The sequence below is a fragment of the Notolepis coatsorum genome, assembly GCF_963971535.1.
Source record: "Notolepis coatsorum genome assembly, chromosome: 8".
Classification (NCBI taxonomy): domain Eukaryota; kingdom Metazoa; phylum Chordata; class Actinopteri; order Aulopiformes; family Paralepididae; genus Notolepis; species Notolepis coatsorum.
This window is the reverse complement of record NC_140172.1, coordinates 17,118,285-17,139,675: the sequence shown is the minus strand read 5'-3', so window position 1 is coordinate 17,139,675 and position 21,391 is coordinate 17,118,285. Positions and strand designations below refer to the sequence as shown.

General features: G+C 42.8%; 1 protein-coding gene across 1 annotated transcript in view; it reads right to left on the bottom strand.

Moving 5' to 3' along the window:
• Positions 1-2,806: 2,806 nt before the first annotated feature.
• The window catches only part of LOC311233810 (uncharacterized protein), a 124,864-nt gene continuing 106,279 nt past the window's right edge, over positions 2,807-21,391 (bottom strand). The window contains exon 7 of the mRNA XM_084320834.1: positions 2,807-6,696. Coding sequence (XP_084176960.1) covers positions 4,925-6,696 — 1,772 coding nt within the window. The 3' untranslated portion in view covers positions 2,807-4,924. The remainder of the gene's footprint in view (positions 6,697-21,391) is intronic.

Here is a 21,391-nt window from a genome sequence, read left to right as displayed (position 1 = left end):
CTTGTCAATCAAATAATCAATCATCAGTTTTCATATTTCATAAACTCTGCATTTTTATAATTCATAGTTCAAATGATTTCATGATACAAACTCAAAGATGAAATAACAAAAAAAAAAGCCTCCTACAGAGTGTTAAGATTAGGTTATGGACAAGGTTAGGTTATGGACAAGGTTAGGTTATGGACAAGAAGCCACCCAACTCCTCGTCCAAGCAACAGTCATCTCCCGCCTCGACTACTGCAACGCACTGCTTGCTGGCCTCCCGGCCACTGCCACCAAGCCTCTTCAACTCATTCAGAACACAGCGGCCCGCCTGATCTCAAACCTACCGAAGTCGGCCCATGTCACCCCACTTCTTAGGGACCTGCACTGGCTCCCCATTGCTGCACAAATCCGCTTCAAGGCCCTCGACCTAGCATACCGTGTGGCATGGGCGGAGTTTATGGGGGTGCAGGGGGTGCATTGCACCCCCTGGTGGCCGGGGGTGAAATTGCCTTTTTTTTTTTTTTTTTTCAAGATTATTTTTATTTTAATAAAATTATAATAATTGTGAGAAACAAATCTGAATTCTATTATGTTTTGTTTTACAATACATTCATTTTATAGTAGTAATCATGTCACATTATAAGGCGAACCTTCTGTAGTGTGGCAGTGAAAGGGTTAACGGCAACGCGCGGCCAGCAGCAGCAGCAGCAGCGCGATACAAAGCCACTTATTCTGAGATGATAATTAATGTATCTGGATAACCAATGCACGAATTTTGTCGAGGCAGGTAGCGTTATTTCGGGAAAATTGATATCTATAGCCTGGTATATTTTTCGTCCACGAAAAATGGAGGCTGTAATAATTATTATTGCTCGAGAGTCTCTATGAATAATAATAATTAGAGCCTAAGTCAGTTAAAAATGATCCCCCGTAGTGCTGTGTGTGTGAGTGTGTGTGTGCTGCTGTACTACCTAAATAAAATAAAAAATTAAGGGTTAGGGCATTGTAAAAACGCTAAAATAATAAAATAAAGGTCAAAAAAAATCGGCGCGCCCGCTGCGCGTGCGCGCGGGTATAGTTCGCCAAGCAGTCGCACCCCCTGGCGTCAAGTTCAAACTCCGCCTATGCCGTGTGGCGAAGGGAACCGCTCCCGCCTACCTCCGGTCAATGGTCTCTAACTACACACCCTCAAGACCCCTACACTCTGCATCTTCTGGCCGCCTCAGACCTACTCCTATCCAAGCTCCGGGAGGGTCATCAAAGAGAAGTCGCCTATTCTCAGTCCTTGCCCCACAATGGTGGAATGAACTACCCACCCCAGTTAGGACAGCTGAAACCCATCCAATCTTTCGCCGTCGTCTAAAGACGCACTTCTTCAACCATTATCTGAAAAAGAAAATTAAAGAAATTAAATAATCTAACCCTAACTAACCTTACTGTCATGCACTTGTCCTAATAAACTAACCTACACTGTAGCACGCAACACTGAACATTGTTACTCAGCTGATAGAGTTGTACCCTTCCTGATGACATGTCGTACAGAACTTGTAAGTCGCTTTGGATAAAAGAGTCAGCTAAATGACTAAATGTAAATGTATGGACATGGTTAGGCTATGGACATGGTTAGGTTATAGACTAGGAGTGTTAAGGTTAGGTTATGGACAAGGTTAGGTTAAGGACTAGGAGTGTTATGGTTAGGTTATGGACAAGGTTAGGTTATAGACTAGGAGTGTTAAGGTTAGGTTATGGACAAGGTTAGGTTAAGGACTAGGAGTGTTAAGGTTAGGTTAAGGACTAGGAGTGTTATGGTTAGGTTATGGACAAGGTTAGGTTAAGGACTAGGAGTGTTATGGTTAGGTTATGGACAAGGACCACGCTGTGTGTCAAGGTGAACAACTCCTGCATCGGGTCATCAATGGAAAACACTGCAGGAAGCAGGTAAATGGTAAATGGTGCATTTACAGAACAGCTTTTATCCAAAGCTTTACAATTTGTTCCTCACATTTTACCCATTCACTCACACATTCACACAGATGAGGCGACCATGCAAGGTGCCAACCTGCACATCGGGAGCAATTAGGGGTTAAGTGCTTTGCTCAAGGACACTTCAACATGCTGCCCGGGAGGAGTGGGAAGTGAACCAGCAAGTTCCAAGTGCCAAAGGATAAGAGTCTGAGGCGGAGTCTCAAAAAAGAATGTTGAATATTTATTTTGCATCGAAAATCACAAGATGAACGTTCTATCTGCTACTAGCTTACAGACTGGGTAGCGAGTGCAACACTGTCTAATGTCCGTGCGGATCATTGGAGTAGGGTATATCTGCAGTGCCGCAACCCCATACTCATTGATTAATGATACTAATACTAATCTATACAATCACCTGTTGTTGAATAAATACCATGACTTTCTAGTTATTACTAAAAAACAGTATATATAAAACAGTATCTGTAATAAAAAAAAAAAAAAAAAATTGAATTTATATAATATATATATATATATATTTTTTTTTTATGTATGCACTGGTATCGGATCAGTATCGGTAATAGCCGATACCCAAAGCTTAGGTATCGGAATCGGATCGGGAAGGAAAAAATGGTATCGGAAAATCTCTAGTTACAGTGGAAGCAGCTACTAAGCAGGCGGTGGCTGTGACGTCTGTAAACAAGGAGTGTAACTGAGGGGTACAATTCCCTGACTGTATTGTTAGATATGATACTTACTACCACTACCTCTTGTACTTTAGACTCTGGCCACCCAGTACTAGGTATAAATAATTATGATAAACACTCCCACCTGATGAAACGGATCCAACACAAATGTACCAAGTCGAAAGTCTGCGTTTAATAATAATACATAGCAAAAGGTATGTACAACGATCACTTAATTACATTTATGATTTGAAATAGTATGCACTTTTATGGCAAATGAGTATTCGTAGGTAGATCAATATCGAATGTCCAATCTCTGATTGCGCAGGAAGCAAATATACAACCTGGAATATTTAGGGAACAATAGCAATGATACTTGAATGATTATATAGCTGGATACACTAGGGGAAGGTTCCGACTGCTTGTAGGACAGCTGGAGGGGGGGGGGGTAGAGTCTGGCTGTATCCCGTCTGGCCGAGGGTATCCTGGGAGAGCCCACAGTCGTGCGACCCGGTGCCCAGCGATCCTCGATCTGGTCAGATGAAAGCAGTTGGACTCTCTGTGGCCGGCGTCCTCCGGTCCACGATGGAGAGACGTGAGGCGACCTCGCCGTGTAGAGCGTCTTCTCACCTGTCGTCCTCTCCGGGGGGGGTATTTCCAACACACCGCAGTGTTGGCCTTTATCCATAGAATAATCAAAGTACTCAAAGCATAATCCAAGCCGGGGAAGGCTCGCCGTCGTCGGTAGAATAATCCAATATACAGGTCCACTCGCTCTTTGGCCTGGAGCTCCTCGGGTGCAGCTTCACGTGGGGTCAACCACCCTGGATAAGCGTCCAGCTGATGCCCGAAACGATGGGGGTGCTGATTACTATAGAACTCTTACCGCACGAGGCACTACATATGAATAGACTATTATTAGCTTAATAGAATACGTCCAACTCGACGATATAGTGCCAAATATGACTATTCAAATATTAATATACACGATGTCTCAATGCCGATACTGGGCCGAATTGGCCTTACTGCCCACACGTGGTTCGCGGGGAGGCTTTTGCGTCTGTCACTCTGTTGGAGGGTAAGGAACTGGACTAAAGGAAAGCTCTACTTTAATAGCGCAGTATATATACGCACTATGAACAAATAGTACCATTAGTGGTGCGGTAGACATATTCCTACGCGGAACTAGGACTTGTCCATACATGTTGAGCGGTACGATTGAACCTGGTCTGAGGGGTATGGCGACCTGGCACCAAGGTCTCGTCCAATGGTAGAATGGAGACTATTATGGGATGTTCAGTAGACTAGAAGGGATATTCAATGCATATTGTACAAGGAATATACAAGGGATATCAGGGGATATACAAATACAATTAAATATATATATATAAATAAATATATATATTCGGTTTAATCTGATCCTTCAGAACAAGGAGAGTTGATGCGCGAGGCTGCAAAAAAGACGACTGTCATAAAACCAAAACACACCGCAGTTTTAAATTATTTTACATTACTATTTTGTTACCCTGCCATGAGGCGGACATACCTCTCAGACCTCGCAAATGTCACTCGCCCAATAGCCTCCAGCTGCAACCGCGGAGCGAGCAGCGTCCTGTCTCTCAAGTCGCTGAGTGATGACTGCTTGGCGCCGCCCCGGTATAAAAGAAAATGCCCTTTTTCATGATATTTGGCGCCTCTGATTGGCTCAATTTTGTTTCAATCTGTATGCATCTACAAATCATATTATACCAGGTAGCCAATTCCGTCAGACTGCGAATCAAATTGACGGATCTCCCCAATCAAATTGACGGTAATCCGTCTGGAGACGGAACGCTTTAATGCCTGGGTTTATCTATGTGCAGGTGAATTGACAGGTTTGACATTTCCCTGAATCTTCTCTCTCAAGTGAATTTTCTCATGTTTTCTGAAACATGCTAATGTACTGAATCTCTTATCACACAAACCACAATGATGTGGCTTCTCTCCTGTGTGAATTATCTGGTGTGATTTCAGACTCTCCAGTTGACTAAAGCTCTTTCCACACTGGTCACAGAAGGAGGGCTTCTCTCCTGTGTGAATTCTCTGGTGTGTTTTTAGACTCTCCAGTCGACTAAAGCTCTCACACTGGTCACAGGAGTAGGGCTTCTCTCCTGTGTGAATTCTCTGGTGTTTTTTTTCAGACTCTCCAGTCGACTAAAGCTCTTCTCACACTGGTCACAGGAGTAGGGCTTCTCTCCCCTGTGAATTATCTGGTGTGAATGCATATGATGTTGCTGAATAAAGCCCTGTCCTCACTGGTCACAGGAGTAGGGCTTCTCTCCTGTGTGAATTATCTGGTGTGTTTTAAGACTACTCCGGTGACTAAAGCTCTTCTCACACTGGTCACAGGAGTAGGGCTTCTTTCCTGTGTGAATTCTCTGGTGTCTTTTCAGATTACCCAGATGACTAAAGCTCTTCTCACACTGGTCACAAAAGTAGGGCTTCCATCCTGTGTGAACGCTCTGGTGTGTTTTAAGACTACTCAGGTGACTAAAGCTCTTCTCACACTGGTCACATGAATAGGGCTTCTCTCCTGTGTGAATTCTCTGGTGTGATTTAAGACTACTCAGGTCACTAAAGCTCTTCTCACACTGGTCACAAAAGTAGGGCTTCCATCCTGTGTGAATTCTCTGGTGTGTTTGCAGATCATATCCCCGACTAAAGCTCTTCTCACACTGGTCACAGGAGTAGGGCTTCTCTCCTGTGTGAATTCTCTGGTGTTTTTTAAGACTAGACCGTTCCCTAAAGCTCATCCCACACTGGTCACAGGAGTAGGGCTTCTCTCCTGTGTGAATTCTCTGGTGTGTTTTAAGACTACTCAGGTGACTAAAGCTCTTCTCACACTGGTCACATGAATAGGGCTTCTCTCCTGTGTGAATTCTCTGGTGTGATTTAAGACTACTCAGGTCACTAAAGCTCTTCTCACACTGGTCACAAAAGTAGGGCTTCCATCCTGTGTGAATTCTCTGGTGTGTTTGCAGATAATGTCCCTGACTAAAGCTCTTCTCACACTGGTCACAGGAGTAGGGCTTCTCTCCTGTGTGAATTCTCTGGTGTCTTTTAAGACTAGACCGTTGCCTAAAGCTCTTCCCACACTGGTCACAGGAGTAGGGCTTCTCTCCTGTATGAATTCTCTGGTGTGATTCAAGATGAGACCGTAGACTAAAGCCCTGTCCACACTGGTCACAGGAGTAGGGCTTCTTTCCTGTGTGAATTCTCTGGTGTGATTTAAGATTAGACTGTGTCCTAAAGCTCGTCCCACACTGGTCACAGGAGTAGGGCTTCTCTCCTGTGTGAATTATCTGGTGTTTTTTAAGACTAGACCGTTCCCTAAAGCTCTTCCCACACTGGTCACAGGAGTAGGGCTTCTCTCCTGTGTGAATTCTCTGGTGTTTTTTAAGACTAGACCGTTCCCTAAAGCTCTTCCCACACTGGTCACAGGAGTAGGGCTTCTCTCCTGTGTGAATTATCTGGTGTTTTTTAAGACTAGACCGTTCCCTAAAGCTCTTCCCACACTGGTCACAGGAGTAGGGCTTCTCTCCTGTGTGAATTCTCTGGTGTTTTTTAAGACTAGACCGTTCCCTAAAGCTCTTCCCACACTGGTCACAGGAGTAGGGCTTCTCTCCTGTGTGGGGCTTCTCTCCTGTGTGAATTATCTGGTGCGATTTAAGATGAGACCATTGACTAAAGCCCTGTCCACACTGGTCACAGGAGTAGGGCTTCTTTCCTGTGTGAATTCTCTGGTGTCTTTTCAGATTACCCAGATGACTAAAGCCCTGTCCACACTGGTCACAGGAGTAGGGCTTCTCTCCTGTGTGAATTATCTGGTGCGATTTAAGATGAGACCGTTGACTAAAGCTCTTCTCACACTGGTCACAGGAGTAGGGCTTCTCTCTTGTGTGAATGCGTTGGTGTTTATCGAGATTGCTCTTTAAACTGAAGCTTTTTCCACACTGGTCACAGCAGAGACCTTTTCTTCCATCCAAGCCTCTTGGTTTCTTCTCAGGCCTGACAGGACAGATATCTGGATGGAGAAGAGTGTCAGAGGAAGGAGAAATTGTGATTTTATTCAGCTTTAGTTTCTATGTAAGAGGTTTATAATGGTACATAGCTGGGTTTTATAGTTTAAGAACAGTGTAGTCCAGAGTAGTCTACAGTTCTAGACTTAAACCACTTTGTTTCAAGCACCAGTTAGTCAACAGTTTCTGGAGCAGGAGTGGTTACATCATGGTCATGGTTAAGGTCAGTTTAATTTAGTCCGGGACTAAAGCCCCTTTAGTCTCAGGTTATGACAGATTTAAGTGTCACCTTATGGATCAAATGTTATATCAAGCTATAGGAAATATCATATCTAATCTCAGTAACAATATATATCATGATATAGTATGTTTTCTGTAAATTGGATGAAACATTTGTCTACAAAATAAGCATATAATTCAGGACTACTATTTAATAATCCTGAGTGTAAAGGGACATCCAGAACGGGAGACAGAGCGGGGGGGGAATATTCGGCAAAGGAAGCCGGGTCATATACATGATCATGCAACATTAAAAAATGGTTGTAGGAACGGTTTGAGGGAGGTAGGGAGGGGTTTTAGTTTGTGTGGTGTGATAACAATGTTGAAATTGAGAAGTTTAGACTTTAGTTTAGTTTAACAGAAATAACATTTTGTTATAATGAAAGTACCTAAAAAAGGTACAGTCTGGTACCGGTATCGATTCCCAGGTACTGGTTCAAATGTGAAAGGTACCCAACCCTAATTCCTATTGTACATGAGTAGGGTGAGTAACCTACATGCCATTACCGCTTTTTATCCATCGACTCATTATAGCTACTTTATTCAGGGCTCGAAATTGCGACCGAATTGGTCGCATATGCGACCAAAATTGTATCTGTGCGACATCAAAATATAATTGGGAGCATTCGTGCGAGTGCAAATAATTGTTCTAGTGCAACCATATTGTGATGCTCTTATTTTGAAAATCCTGCGGAGAGTCGTATCCGCTCGGCTCACAGCACAGCAGTAGCGTCTGGAACACGGACATTGCAACAGAGCAAGGCTAGTGTGCCTATTTTGCGACCCAAAACAAGTCCCTGCTGTTTTATTCCACAACGTGTCAAATGCATCTAACATGCTTTGCAATCCTCGCCGTTCCTTTATGCCCACGTTGCGTTAAATACCGAAATGAATGTTACGTTAGTGTAAGCTAACCCTGATCAGAGTGATAGACTGAGAGAACAGCAGAGGGGACTGGGGAAGGGGGGGCAGGCATTCTCCCTGTGTGTGTGTGTGTGCGCGTTTGGAAAGACCAGATGAAGTATAGTATATTTATAGTAAATGTAGTGAGGATGGACAGATAATGTTGATATTTAAACATAAAAAATACAATACATAATAAATGTATTCATGATCATCATGCAACATAAAACAATTGCAGGAACTGTTTGGGAGAGGAAGGGGTTTTAGGTTGCGTGTTGTGTTACACTATAAAAACGAACTGGATAGTTAATAAATTATATAATAAATATTGTAAAATCATTAAGTCTGCTATAAGCTATTCTCCCTCTCTCTTGTGTGTGTATACATTTACTATAGGCTACTCTTTGACATGGATTAGGCTAATTAGCTTTAACAATCCTGATTCCTGAGCCCATTTTATTCAAAAGGAAGATATTGATTTAAAAATGTGTATGTATACTAGGGGTGTAACGGTACACAAAAACCACGGTACGGTATGTACCTCGGTTTTGAAGTCAAGGTACGGTTTTCGGTACAGTGGGGGAAAGTTTGGCTTTCCATGTTCCACTCAGGGGTGATGTAGTGTGCAGTAACTAATTGTACTTGTAGGGCTGTCAATGAATATTCTATATTGAAATTAATAATCGACTTGTTAAAAAAAAAGATTTATAATAATAATAAAATTATGAAAAAAGCAGCCCCCGGTTTGCGGTCGTTAGTGGTTAACAATACATACCGTTGTATTCATTCGGTACACTACACAGCCGTTCGGTATGGTACAGTACTAGGGCTGCAACGATTAGTCGACATAATCGACAACGTCGATTATAAAAAAATCGTCTACGAGGAATTGTTGCGTCGATTAGTTGTTAAAAAAGAAATAAAAAATAATATTATTATTATTATATATATATTTTTTTGCACTACCTATCTCTGTGAAAGTGGCTTCTCAGCTCTGGTCCAGCAGAAGACTTCTTAGCTTAACATAACAGACCGACAGTAAGTTTGGGGGAACTAATGGGATAACTGGGGATGTTGTTTGGTCCTGACAAGTCTCAAAGTCTGGGGTGATGGTAGACAAAGCAACTCTGAGGTCATGCTCAATGTCCAATCTGTTCCTCTGCTCTGTCTTCAGCTGGACCAGAGCTGAGAAGCCACGTTCACAAAGATAGGTACAGTAGTGCAAATTTTTTTTTTAAATAAAAAAAAATGTAATATAATTTTTTTTGATTAGTCGACTAATCGAAAAAATAATCGACAGATTAGTCGACTACCAAAATAGTCATTAGTTGCAGCCCTATACGGTACACACTGAAACGGTTCGGTACGGATACATGTACCTTTACACCCCTAATAGTATACATTTGAATAGTATCTCCTGTGATGGCACAAGCACTACCATAGCAGTGGAGAGATAACACACAATACATATAACATCCCTGTTTTTAAGCATTTAGCTACAGGCATGGATACATTGTATGTAATGATAAATAATGTCATAGTAATGGGCGGGTGTTATATTATTTTCAAGATAATAAAGTAGCTATAATGAGTCAATAGATCCACACTACACAGCATTTATAGACATAAATAAACTTCATGGCTCATCTCCTACTCTGGCTTTCAGTAGGTGGTGTCAAAGAGGCAACTACCCATGTGACCTGAGGATACTAGTAAAACCTTTTTAAATATTCAATTGCAAATAGGGCTGCACGATTAATCGTAAAAAGAAATTGCGATCTCGATTCATACATCTATGCAATCTAATTTCTATATGACGATTCTGATGTATTTGCATTTGCGTCAAAATGGATATCAGTTGCATTAAAACACTCGCTCCTATTCCCCTATGCATTCACGTCATGCTGCATTCACGTGTTGACTTATTTGCTTCGGAAAAATGCCAGTTGCGATATCAATCAGACTTACACGATGTAAAGCAAAACATGCTATTAATTCAACATTTACGTTACACACGTTGCCATCATTGCGTCTGATAACCAGTGGCGGCTGGTGAAAAATATTCTAAGTGGGGCGGTGCCATATTCAATCAGTTTCAATAACTATAGTATATAACCAGACCTGCAAACTGATGAAAAAGGTGAGTAAACCAAACTCCTGTAGGAGTTTGTGGGCATTGTCCCCCAGAAGAAAATCGTTGTGATTTTAACATGTAAACGAAGGACTCGGAGAAGAAAATAAAGGGAAAAGACAACATGTATCCGGGTCCGACAGCACTCCAATTACATGTTCATATCATAACGCAGAGGCTGAGGCCATGTTTAGACAGAAACGCTCACGGGTGAATCCGTAAAAATATTTTTTCGGATGTGCCTTTTGTTCATACGGCAACGCCGTTTTTGCGGGGAGAATCCGCAAAAAAGTTAAACCACCTTTGCGCTATCATCTGAACAGTCAAACCGCATAAAACTATGACGAAAGGGTTCTCAAGGCTCTCGTCGCGTACTGCTTACGTCAGAGGCATGCGCCAGTAGCCTAGAAGCGTAAACATAGCGAACAAGCATGTCTGATTCTATCCACGGAGATCACCTGAAGGCTACATTGGCAGTACTTTTAAATACACAAGAATCAGTCCAGCGGCTATCACAACTAGTGACTGGAGCCACTGTCTGTGAGTGACTCTGCTTTGGTCCAATCACATTCCCCCACCCACAGTCTGCGAATCAGAGACAGAGTAGGGCGGGTCTTCACAGCATGCCTGGTTGTCTCAACGACCTGAGGCAGTGTAACATATGGGTTAGCGGGGCTCCATCGTCTCGAGTCGACTACACTTTTACAGCCTTGTCTGCAAGAAGAATTCCCTCCCAAAACACTAGTCTAAACGCAAAATTAAAAGTGAGATCGCACGACGACTTCTGCGGTTTCTGTTGAGACTCTCTCCGTCTAAACATGGCCTGAGACTTTTTTTTTGCTGCCGGTAGAACATCGCTTACGAATTGGAAGGGCCGTCGCGTGTGTCGCGCTAACCCTTCGAGAAGCTTTGTGGTCGAGGCTTGAACTTTCCATAAATGTGTCTCTATAAATCCATTTAGTTAGATCCAGCACTGAATGTATCTTGTGATTATTATCAATTTACGACGACGACGACAACAATTCAACAATTAGCATTAGTTATTTCCTGGTTGGCGTGATTCCGGCGTGATGTCAAATGAATGCCACACGCTCAGCCTAGTGTGACTTACGTATGATGAAAGCTTGCACTAAAACAACCCATAGAAATGCATTAGAGGTTGTGGTGTTTAAAAAAAGAAAATTGCCAACACGTAAATGTACGAGAGGACTGAGGGGCGATCGGCAGCCAGAGAGAAGTCGCCCATGGAGTGTCAGACAATGATTCTGAGATTCATTCTAGAACTAAATTAGATACTGCAGCGGACTATGGACTATGATATTATTATATTTATCATTTTGTAAAAGATTATATGTAACAGAAAGCTACTGGGAGAGTGATGTATGACATCAAAAGAGCAAAGTAATTTATTGCGCCCTCTGCCGTTTAAACAATATACAAAACAAAAACTAAAATATTTTGAAAGGAGAGCTCTATAACATTACATTATTTCAAATAATCACGTTAAAATTCATTACTGCTGAAGCAATAACACCAAAGTTTATTCATAAACTTTACATTCTAGCTTTTTTATGTTCAGCAGCATTTAAGTTGATCACTTTGATTAAGTGTTCTAAAATAAGAGAGAAGAGACTTGAGTTATTTTGTGTGTTACAAGAGACTTAAGTTTAAGTCCAGCACTTTCATTATGTTATGTTTAAGTTTAAGTCAAGCACTTTTATACGTTATGTCAGGGTTAGAAATAAACTTTTTTTTTCTGGGCTCCCCCCCCCCCCCCTTAACTCATTCAGAGCCACGCCCATATGACCAAATTAGGCCTTTCCGTGCCAGCACTTTAGTCAATGGGAGGATGGGGAAATTTGCGAACGCATAAACTATATCTTAAATTATGGCTATGGGTCTAATACACCCGTCGTTTATCCAGGGTTTCCCATTAATTACCTAGACTGTGGCGGCCCTATTTTTTTTTATACTATTTTTTTTAAATATAAAGTTTGCCAATAGGGATGTATCAGTAGTATTGGCAGTGGTAGTAGTCGTAATAGTAATCAACTATATTTTTTTATTTTCTAAAAAATAAACCAGTTCAACACAGGTAACCACTTTTGCTTCATTTCTTTGATGGCTCAAATGTATGCTCTAGTCCAGTGGTTCCCAAACCTCTCCTCGAGACACCCCAGCCGTTCCATGTATTTGTTAAATTCCACCACCAGCACACCTTGATTCAACTAATAAAGGGCTAGTTAAGTTGAATCAGGTGTGCTGGTGGTGGAATTTAACAAATACATTGAACGGCTGGGGTGCTTCGAGGAGAGGATTGGGAAGCACTAGTCTAGTCGATTTTGTGTTTTGAGCACAAAGTTCATCATAGATCTAGCCTCTTTATTTTGCTCTCAAAGTGCACCAGATTGATGCATTTAACTTTAAAATTTACAAAATAAAAAAAAGTTACGGGTCGGCGGTTCACCCCCCATAGTCTCTGAAAATCCTGTGGGAAACACTGCTCATCAATGACTTGCTTGCAGTCAACATGTACGAAACGGATTGTTTTTTCATGGTACATTTCCGTTTTATAACATTTTGAATACAAGTATAGTTTGAGATTTCGAGTAATTCCAGAAAAATCTGCGATAATAGCCCTTTAGTGGAATACACAAAACAAGTTGTCGTTTTTCGCCTGATTTATGAACACGCTAGATTATCGATAGTATATGTGTCCTTATGCATGCTAGAGAAGCGGGCTGAAAAATAAGTATCCATGCCTTGGTCAGCGCAAACACACGCTCCGATGGCGGAGAAAAAAACATCTGATTAACCCAAGACTAGTCCTTACCTCACATCAATGTTCTGCAAGAAGATGAATCCAATTCCTGATCGCCATTCCAAATATTAATCGCATTTATTGATCCAACGTTATAGTCCAAAACACATAATCGACCCTGCTCCCAGCCTTGCCAGTGAATGTGGTAACACGATACTGCTTGCCCGAGAAGGGAAACCCCGGACCGGAGTTTTTTTTTCTGGTACACAGTCCCAGCCAATCCAATTATGTGCAATACCATCCGGGAGACGATAGGCGGCGGTATTTACCCTTTGCGAGCTCAGACCCATTCCCAATGATAACGTCAGGCTGGATGGATGAAAAATGTATGGATATCTCTAATAAAAGAAATAACGATTAAAACCCGAGTATACTTGTGATTGGCACGGAACGCATGGCGAGTTAACCCGACTAAACTCATGGTTGGCACTGAATGGGTTAAATGATTTTCGGGGGCTTTTTTAGTATTTCGGGGGCACTGAATCTTTATGATGAAAATTAACATAAAAATTATAAAACATTGTCGACACTTACCATATGCCATTTTGTGGCTGCGGCTGTCTTGGTGGCGCAAAGCACTGTACTTTTTTTACAGTCTTGGTCCCTATGTTTGATAACGTGTCTCCATATATAGGGCTCTACGCTAACCTTTTTCCCAAGGAGCACATGTGCTCCTAAATAAAATGTAAAAAAAAATGTAGGAGCACAAAGAAATTTAGGAGCAGTGAAAATTTTTCAAGTAACAGTTTATTAACAAACTATGTATTACATGAATATTATACTGTGTGTGTGCATACTTGAGGAGGACGCCATAGCCCATGTGCTGCACACAGCAGCATCACATCTGGACAAGAGGAAGGGGAACTATGTGAGAATGCTGTTCATCGACTACAGCTCAGCATTCAATACCATAGTCCCCTCCAAACTCATAGCCAAGCTCAGGGACCTGGGCTTGAACTATGACCTGTGCCAGTGGGTCCTGGACTTCCTGACGGGCAGACCCCAGGTGGTAAGAGCCGGCAACTGCACCTCCTCATCCATCACGCTCAACATAGGGGCCCCCCAGGGCTGTGTTCTGAGCCCCCTCCTCTACTCCCTGTACACACATGACTGCGTAGCACAGCGGAACAACAACACCATCATCAAATTTGCTGATGACACAGTAGTGGTGGGCCTGATCTCTGCCAACGACGAAAGGGCCTACCTGGAAGAGGTAGAGAACCTGTCACAGTGGTGTCAGGAGAACTGCCTCTCCCTGAACGTCAGCAAAACAAAAGAGATGATTGTGGACTTCAGGAGGTCGGGGGTCAAGGACTACAGCCCCCTCAGCATCGACGGGGCACCAGTTGAGAGAGTGAACAGTTTCAAGTACCTCGGAGCCCACATATCCGAGGACTTGACATGGACCACACACATTGACAGTGTTGTGAAGAAGGCACGACAACGCCTCTACTTCCTCAGGCGCCTAAGGAAGTTCCAAGTCAGTCAGAAGATCCTTAGGAACTTCTACTCATGTACAATAGAGAGCATCCTGACCGGCAACATCACCTCCTGGTTTGGGAATAGCACTGCACAAGACCGTAGCAGACTACAAAGAGTGACACGTTCAGCCGAACGCACAATTAGAGGGGGGCTTCCCACCCTCCAGAACATTTACAACAAGCGGTGCAAGGGGAAGGCTAAGAGAATTATTAAGGACTCGAGCCACCCGAACAACTGCCTCTTTGAACTGCTGCCGTCAGGCAAGCGATACCGGAGTCTTATGGCGAGCACAGAAAGACTCAGAAGGAGCTTCTATCCCCAGGCCATCAGGCTGCTAAACGAACAATAATCGCTAAACGAACAATAATCACTATGCAACAACCATCAAATGCACACAGCACACACACCCACACGCACACACACACTCACTCAAACAAACAACACACTGCAGCACCCACTCTCCACACTTTAGATCACACAAACACACTTACACTTTATATTTATTGATAAAGGATTTGCACTACAACTCGTACACCTACTGTGAATTGTACCTAAACTGCACCTCGTCCATTTATGCCTTGCACTATATAGTATTGTATATTAGTACACTGCACAGTATTGTATATTGTATGGTAACTACGTCTACGAACATTGTACATATGTCTAAACTGAACACTGTGACCTCTTTTTTTTCTTCTAATTTTTACTATGTTTTTATTTCATACTTATCTTGTCATGCACAGTCTCTGGAGCGCAACAGTAAGAAGCATTTTGTACAAAAGTATTCTGTACTTCTGTATGACAACTATTAAAGAAACTTGAAACTTGAAACTTGAAACTAAGGGCCAAACATCTGTGCAAATAGCACATACCACCAAAATCACACATTGGCCCATGCCTACTAGACGCAAAGGATATCGGTTGTCAAGCTGCTTTTGTATGTTAGTGTTGTCACGATAAACATTTTGACTTTGATACAGATAGGAAAGGTAATGGAATATATTATTAGATGACAGAAGATGGAAAATTCTTTATACAATTATTTAATTCATTATAATTGAAACGCTATTGAATAATAGTTCATTAATTAATAGTTAATGCAATTATTCTGTTCCAGCTACTGAGCTATAATTGATACTATAGCTACTGTGCATTAATATCTTCCTTTTGAATGAAATAGGTTCAGGAGAGAGAGATGGAGGGGGAGAGAGAGCGAGACACACACACAGATATTCTCAGCTCCCCCCCTTCCCTCACTATGCGTTATATTGATGGGTGATAACGCTAGCGAAGTTAGCACACGCACACTGTGGGCCAGCCAGTGACTTTGGTGGTGTGTGTGCTATTGCACAGATGTGTGTCCCGTTCCCGTTTGCACACGTACACTGTCCGTGTACGTTTTGATAGTTCTTTCTCCTCGTCTCTCTTTTGCTTCATGGCTGGCTGAATTTTTAGCGTTTGTCTGAATGTATAACTTGCCTATGCCGGTACTGTGACTTTCTTTTCCAGCGCGTACTGTGTTATCGTTTCCTTTCTCTCGCATGTAACCAGTTGCGTCACCACAGGAAACTCTACTGCGATTCGAACGTTTATGCGGCTTGTGGAACTTGTAGTTTTTGAACGATTAGCAGCGGAGCAAAAAAAGCACTACCTACAGAGTTTGTAACCTTCACTCGTCTCGCACACTATGCGAGTAAATAATTTTTCCGGTTCGCACACGCATATTTTTAAGGGGCAAATGCGAGTGAAATGTTCGCACTGTAGAGCATATATACTGTATAATTATATATATATTTAGTAAACTGTCTGGGGGCTTTTTTGCCCCCCTTTACTGATTTTCGAGGGCATTTGGTCAATTTTCGAGGGCATTTTGCCCCAAGCCCCCGTTAATTTTTAACCCTGCGTTATGTTGTCTGTTAAGAAAGAGTGCAATAAATGTTTTTATTGAACAAATTATTGTGCGAGAGAATCGTGATCTCAATTCTTAGGGAGAATCGTGCAGCCCTAATTGCAAATAGAATCAATTGTTTTTTTATGGTAAATTAAATCGTTTAGATTAACCGACTAATCAATTAAATAATCGACAGATTAAAATCGATAACAAAATAATCGTTAGTGACGGCCCTACAATTTACTCAAGCATAGTAACAGACACAATATAAAATAATTTGTTCTTAATTGCTTGCCTGGGTAAATAAAGGGTAAGAAAAGAAAAACGTTCCGTTTCTGAAAATATGGCTAGGGCTTAATAACAGGTTAAGTCTCCACCTTATGGATCAAATCTTATATCATGCTATGGGAAATTTCATATCTCAGTAACGATATGTATCACAATATAGTAACATTTCTGTAAATTTGATGAAACATTAGTCTACAAAACAACCACATAATCCATGACTACTTTTTAATAAACCTGAGAGTAAACTAAATAAAGATTAAGGCACTTTGTCTTTTCTCCTTTTATTTGGAAGCAACATTGAACAGAACGTGACGCTCATCCGTTTCTTACAGACGCAGAACGAGAACCATATACTGAATACCTCTTCACCTACGACTACAGTTGGATACCGTTCACATTTGAACCGATACCGGTACCAGTACTGGGGAATCGATACCGGTACCTTTTTTTTGTACTTACTCCCTCTGTAATAACAAAAATGTTATTTCAGTTGTAAAACTAAAGTATAAACTTCTAAATAAAAGGTCAACATTGTTATCACACCAAACAAACTAAAACCCCTGCCTACCTAGTCCGGCAGTGGCTACTAGGGGTGGGACGATACATCGATCCAGATAGATACATCAATCTAATTATCAATGATCAAATAGGATCGATGCAACGTAAAAAGATCGATTCATATCGATACTCTTATTTAGAAATCCCATGGCAAGTCTCATTTACGCACAAGCGCAGCTCCGGCAGCTGGATTTGCACGAGAACAAACCATCTGGCAGCAACAACAGCACATGAAATACCTGTGTGTGAAGACTAGGGATGGGTACCGAATTCGGTTCTTTTGAGGTACCGAACCGAAACACGTCGGTACCCCACCAGACTGGTGGACAAGCTGATCGAGCTAGGTCTGAGCTCCGCCCTGAGCGCCTGGGTACTGGACTTTCTGAGCGAAAGACCCCAGGCGGTCAGGGTGGGGGGTCAGACCTCCAACACCATCACCCTGAGCATCGGGTCCCCCCAGGGCTGTGTTCTGAGCCCCCTGCTGTACTCACTCTACACACACGACTGTGTGGCCAAGTTCAGCTCCAACTCCATAGTGAAGTTCGCAGATGACACAGTGGTGGTGGGGCTGATCTCGGACAACGACGAGAAGGCCTACCGGGAGGAGGTGGAGGTACTGGAACGCTGGTGCCAGGACAACAGCCTGCTCCTGAACATTGGCAAAACCAAGGAACTGATCGTGGATTATAGGAGAGGACAGCAGGAGACACACACACCACTGATGATAAACGGGGCTACCGTGGACAGGGTGAGCAGCTTCAAGTACCTGGGGGTCCACATCTCAGAGGACCTGACATGGTCAACACACATAGGCACAGTAGTAAAGAAGGCGAAACAGCGTCTCTACCACCTGAGGCAGTTAAGGAAGTTCAGAGTATCGGGGAAGATACTCCAGTCCTTCTACTCAGGAGCTGTAGAGAGCATCCTGACCGGAAACATCACTGCCTGGTATGGAAACAGCACGGCACAGGACAAGAAGGCCCTACAGAAAGTGGTGCGCTCAGCCGAGCGTACCACGGGTATTGCACTACCCCCCCTGCAGGTTCTATACAACAAGAGGTGCAAATCCAGAGCCTGCAGGATAATGAAAGACCCTCACCACCCCAATAACAGCCTGTTTCAGCTGCTGAGGTCAGGCAGACGCCTGCAAATCCCAGCTACTAGGAAAGAGCGGCTTAGGCTCAGCTTCTTCCCCCAGGCCATCAGAGCCATGAACAATGTACATTGAGTGCTCAGAACATTGAACTGTCCACACACAAGCACACATGAACACACACACGACACGCACACTGTGCACGCTCACACACGAGCAGCCACTTAACACTTTAACATGAGCGGGCACACACTCATGTCGCACACACGCACACTTATGGCCAAAGGAAAGGACACTTTAAATTAGAATAACAGGAACAGTGTATTGCACTACCAAAGCTAACTAGCATGTCACACATGCGCTGTAAATAACTATGTACAGATACCGAGATGTCACTCCATGTTACCTGCTATCTGTCACTGCACAATGTTGTTTCATCTTTTGATTCTATTATATGTACCACTGTATTGCACATCGTTGCGGGCAAGACCACCCGCATTTCATTGTATACCTGTATGCCGTGACAATTAAAACTCTTGACTTGACTACCGAGTATCGATTCAAGTGAGATACCAAAAAAAAAAAAAACGTCAACGTTCACACGCACAATATATGCTTACCTAGGATTTGACTTGATTCAACAAAGCAGTTGGAGCAATGGCAAGCCGAAAACGGTCGAAATTGTAGTTATTTGAAGTTAGGATTTTTTTTTCACAACTGAGGTAGGTAAATACATTTTTTTCAGACTAAAGTACCGAAAAAAGGTACCGTTGGGTACCGGTATCGATTCACAGGTACCGGTACCGTATCGGTTCAAATGTGAAAGGTACCCATCCCTAGTGAAGACGTTACAGCAGGGCTCCAGAGTGCGCCTATTTGGTCATATTTTGCGACCCAAAATAAGTCCCTGCTTTTTTTTGTATCCACTTTTTTCTCCCCATTTTTTTTTTTTCTCCCATCCCAATTTCGTATTTCCAATTCTTCCCTCCCCTGTCTTGAACGTTACTAGACTATGCCTCCCACTGGTCGGCTGTAGTGAGGATAGAAGCCTTGCATCACGTGTCCCCTCCGGTACACGAGGAGGCAGCCTGTCGCATCTTTTCACCGCAGCAGCTCGAACTCTGTGGCGAGGAGTAACGCGTGGGAGGCTCACGCTGCCCCCGATACTTCCTGTTTCCTTCCGCCGCACCGGCGTCACCCAACCGACCTGAAGGAGTCGCTGTCCACAACCTCCAATCCACACCCACCGGCTTTCCCACCCTCTAACACTGCCAATTGTGTTAGTATGACGGCCGGCCAAGCCGGTAGCAAAGCCGAGAGCTGGGCTCGATACCAGCATCTCCTGCGTTAGTGGCGAGCGCCTTGCCCACTGCACCACTCAGCCGCCCTAATAAGTCCCTGCTTTTTTGTTCGCAACAGGTTCAATGAGTCTAGCATGCTTTGCATTCTTGTATGCTTAGTCGCCGTAAAAACCTAAATTAACGTTAGCTGCTACTGCTAGCGCTAACTAAGCTAACCCTGCTCACAGGCAGAGAAAATAGCGGAGCAATAGTAGGGAAAGGGGGGGTGAGCCAGTCTCTCGCTCTGTTCAATGATTTTAAGTAGCAAGACGTTACACTTTAAAAACAAACTGGATAGTTGATAAACATTTAACTTATATTCAAAAACCATTAAGTCTGCTATAAGCCATTATCCTTTTCTCTGTGTGTGTGCGTTCGTGTCCCAGACCAGATGAGGTCAGAGGAGTTCGATAGTATTTACTGAGGATGGCCAGATAATGTTGATATTTAAAGTGGCGGTTCTAGACCCTTTTTAGGGGGGCTAAATGTAATCTCAGCCACCCTAATATTGGGGGAGAAAGTATTAAAAAAAAGATTATTTACAATTAAATTGTTATTTTTATTCTTGTATTATTATTGTTGTAATTTTCTGGGGTTGTGTGCGTGTCACTCTAGTTGTATGGTCTGACGCTTGAAACGCACCAGGGGCACGTGCAGGTTTCGTGCGAGAACAGCTTGTGTGGCCGTCCACACCGAGTCCGACTTCAGAGCGGGCGGAAGCGCACGGATTTACATTGGAACAGCTGTAAATGCCTAGTCTATTATGTGAAGTCAGTCCCCGTTTGAAGATTTGTTTAAGATTTCCAGTGTTCCATTGTCCACTTTGCATGTATAACCTGTTATCTCATTAATTAGAATTAATTTATTAAAATTTATTAAAATTTATTAATTTTAGAACGATGAAATCAGTGCGACTGTACTCCTGAAAAAGTATAGCAGGGCTGTACGTTAACTTTTTTTTGCACATAGCACTGGTGCTACAGAGGTTAATAGTTTTGTAGCACAGGCCAAAATCGTGTAGCACGAGTATAAAACGTGTTATATTTGTAACAGTCACAAATGTGCCTATTGCATTTGTGTTGTTATTTAGTTGCAGTGCCATGTTTGGTCACCAAGTGGTGCTCCATTGTTTGTACCTGAGGCTTAATTTGATTTAACCTGAGCCAGTGACTTCCTCACTTCCTGTTCCACCTGACGTCCGACAGCTGCGTCAAGCGTCAGCTTGTTATAGTAGTTTCTCTAGTCACGATGTGGCTAGTAGTTGTTTTAATATAGTTGTTGTTACGAAGGATCAGATTAAACCGAATATATATATTTATTACTTGATATATATTGCATAGTATTTGTATATCGTCTGATATCCCTTGTGTATTCTTTGTACATATACACGGAATATCCCTTTTACCTAGTACAGACCATAATATTTCGTTCTCCTATTGGACAGCGATCCCCTAGGCGCCACGGCCATACCCCCAAGGTCTAGTTCAAAGTCACCGCCAAAGACATGCCTGGACATAAACGGCTCTGCGCAAGAATACGAGACAGAAATAAGGCTGGTACTAGATTGTTCACCTAACGTATAAATACGGCGCAGGTGAATACAGAAGTATGTTACCCAATAAGTTGAAGCCTCACACCACGATACAACGTGCTGTGAAGTGGGCCCGTTTTGCCCCGAAATAGAGCCTTGAGACCGCGTGCGAATTAATAGCTGAAGTATCAGAGTTTAACGCTGTACCGTCGAGTTCGACCTATTCTATTATTCAGTAATAGTCTATTTAAGTATAGTGTATCGTGCGGCTACCGTTCTACAGTGACCAGCATTACCAACGCTTCCTCGTACCTAGCTAGTGCGCTTATCCAGGCTGGGCGGCTTAACCTGGTGCCGTCATCCGAGGAGCCCTAGACGAGGAC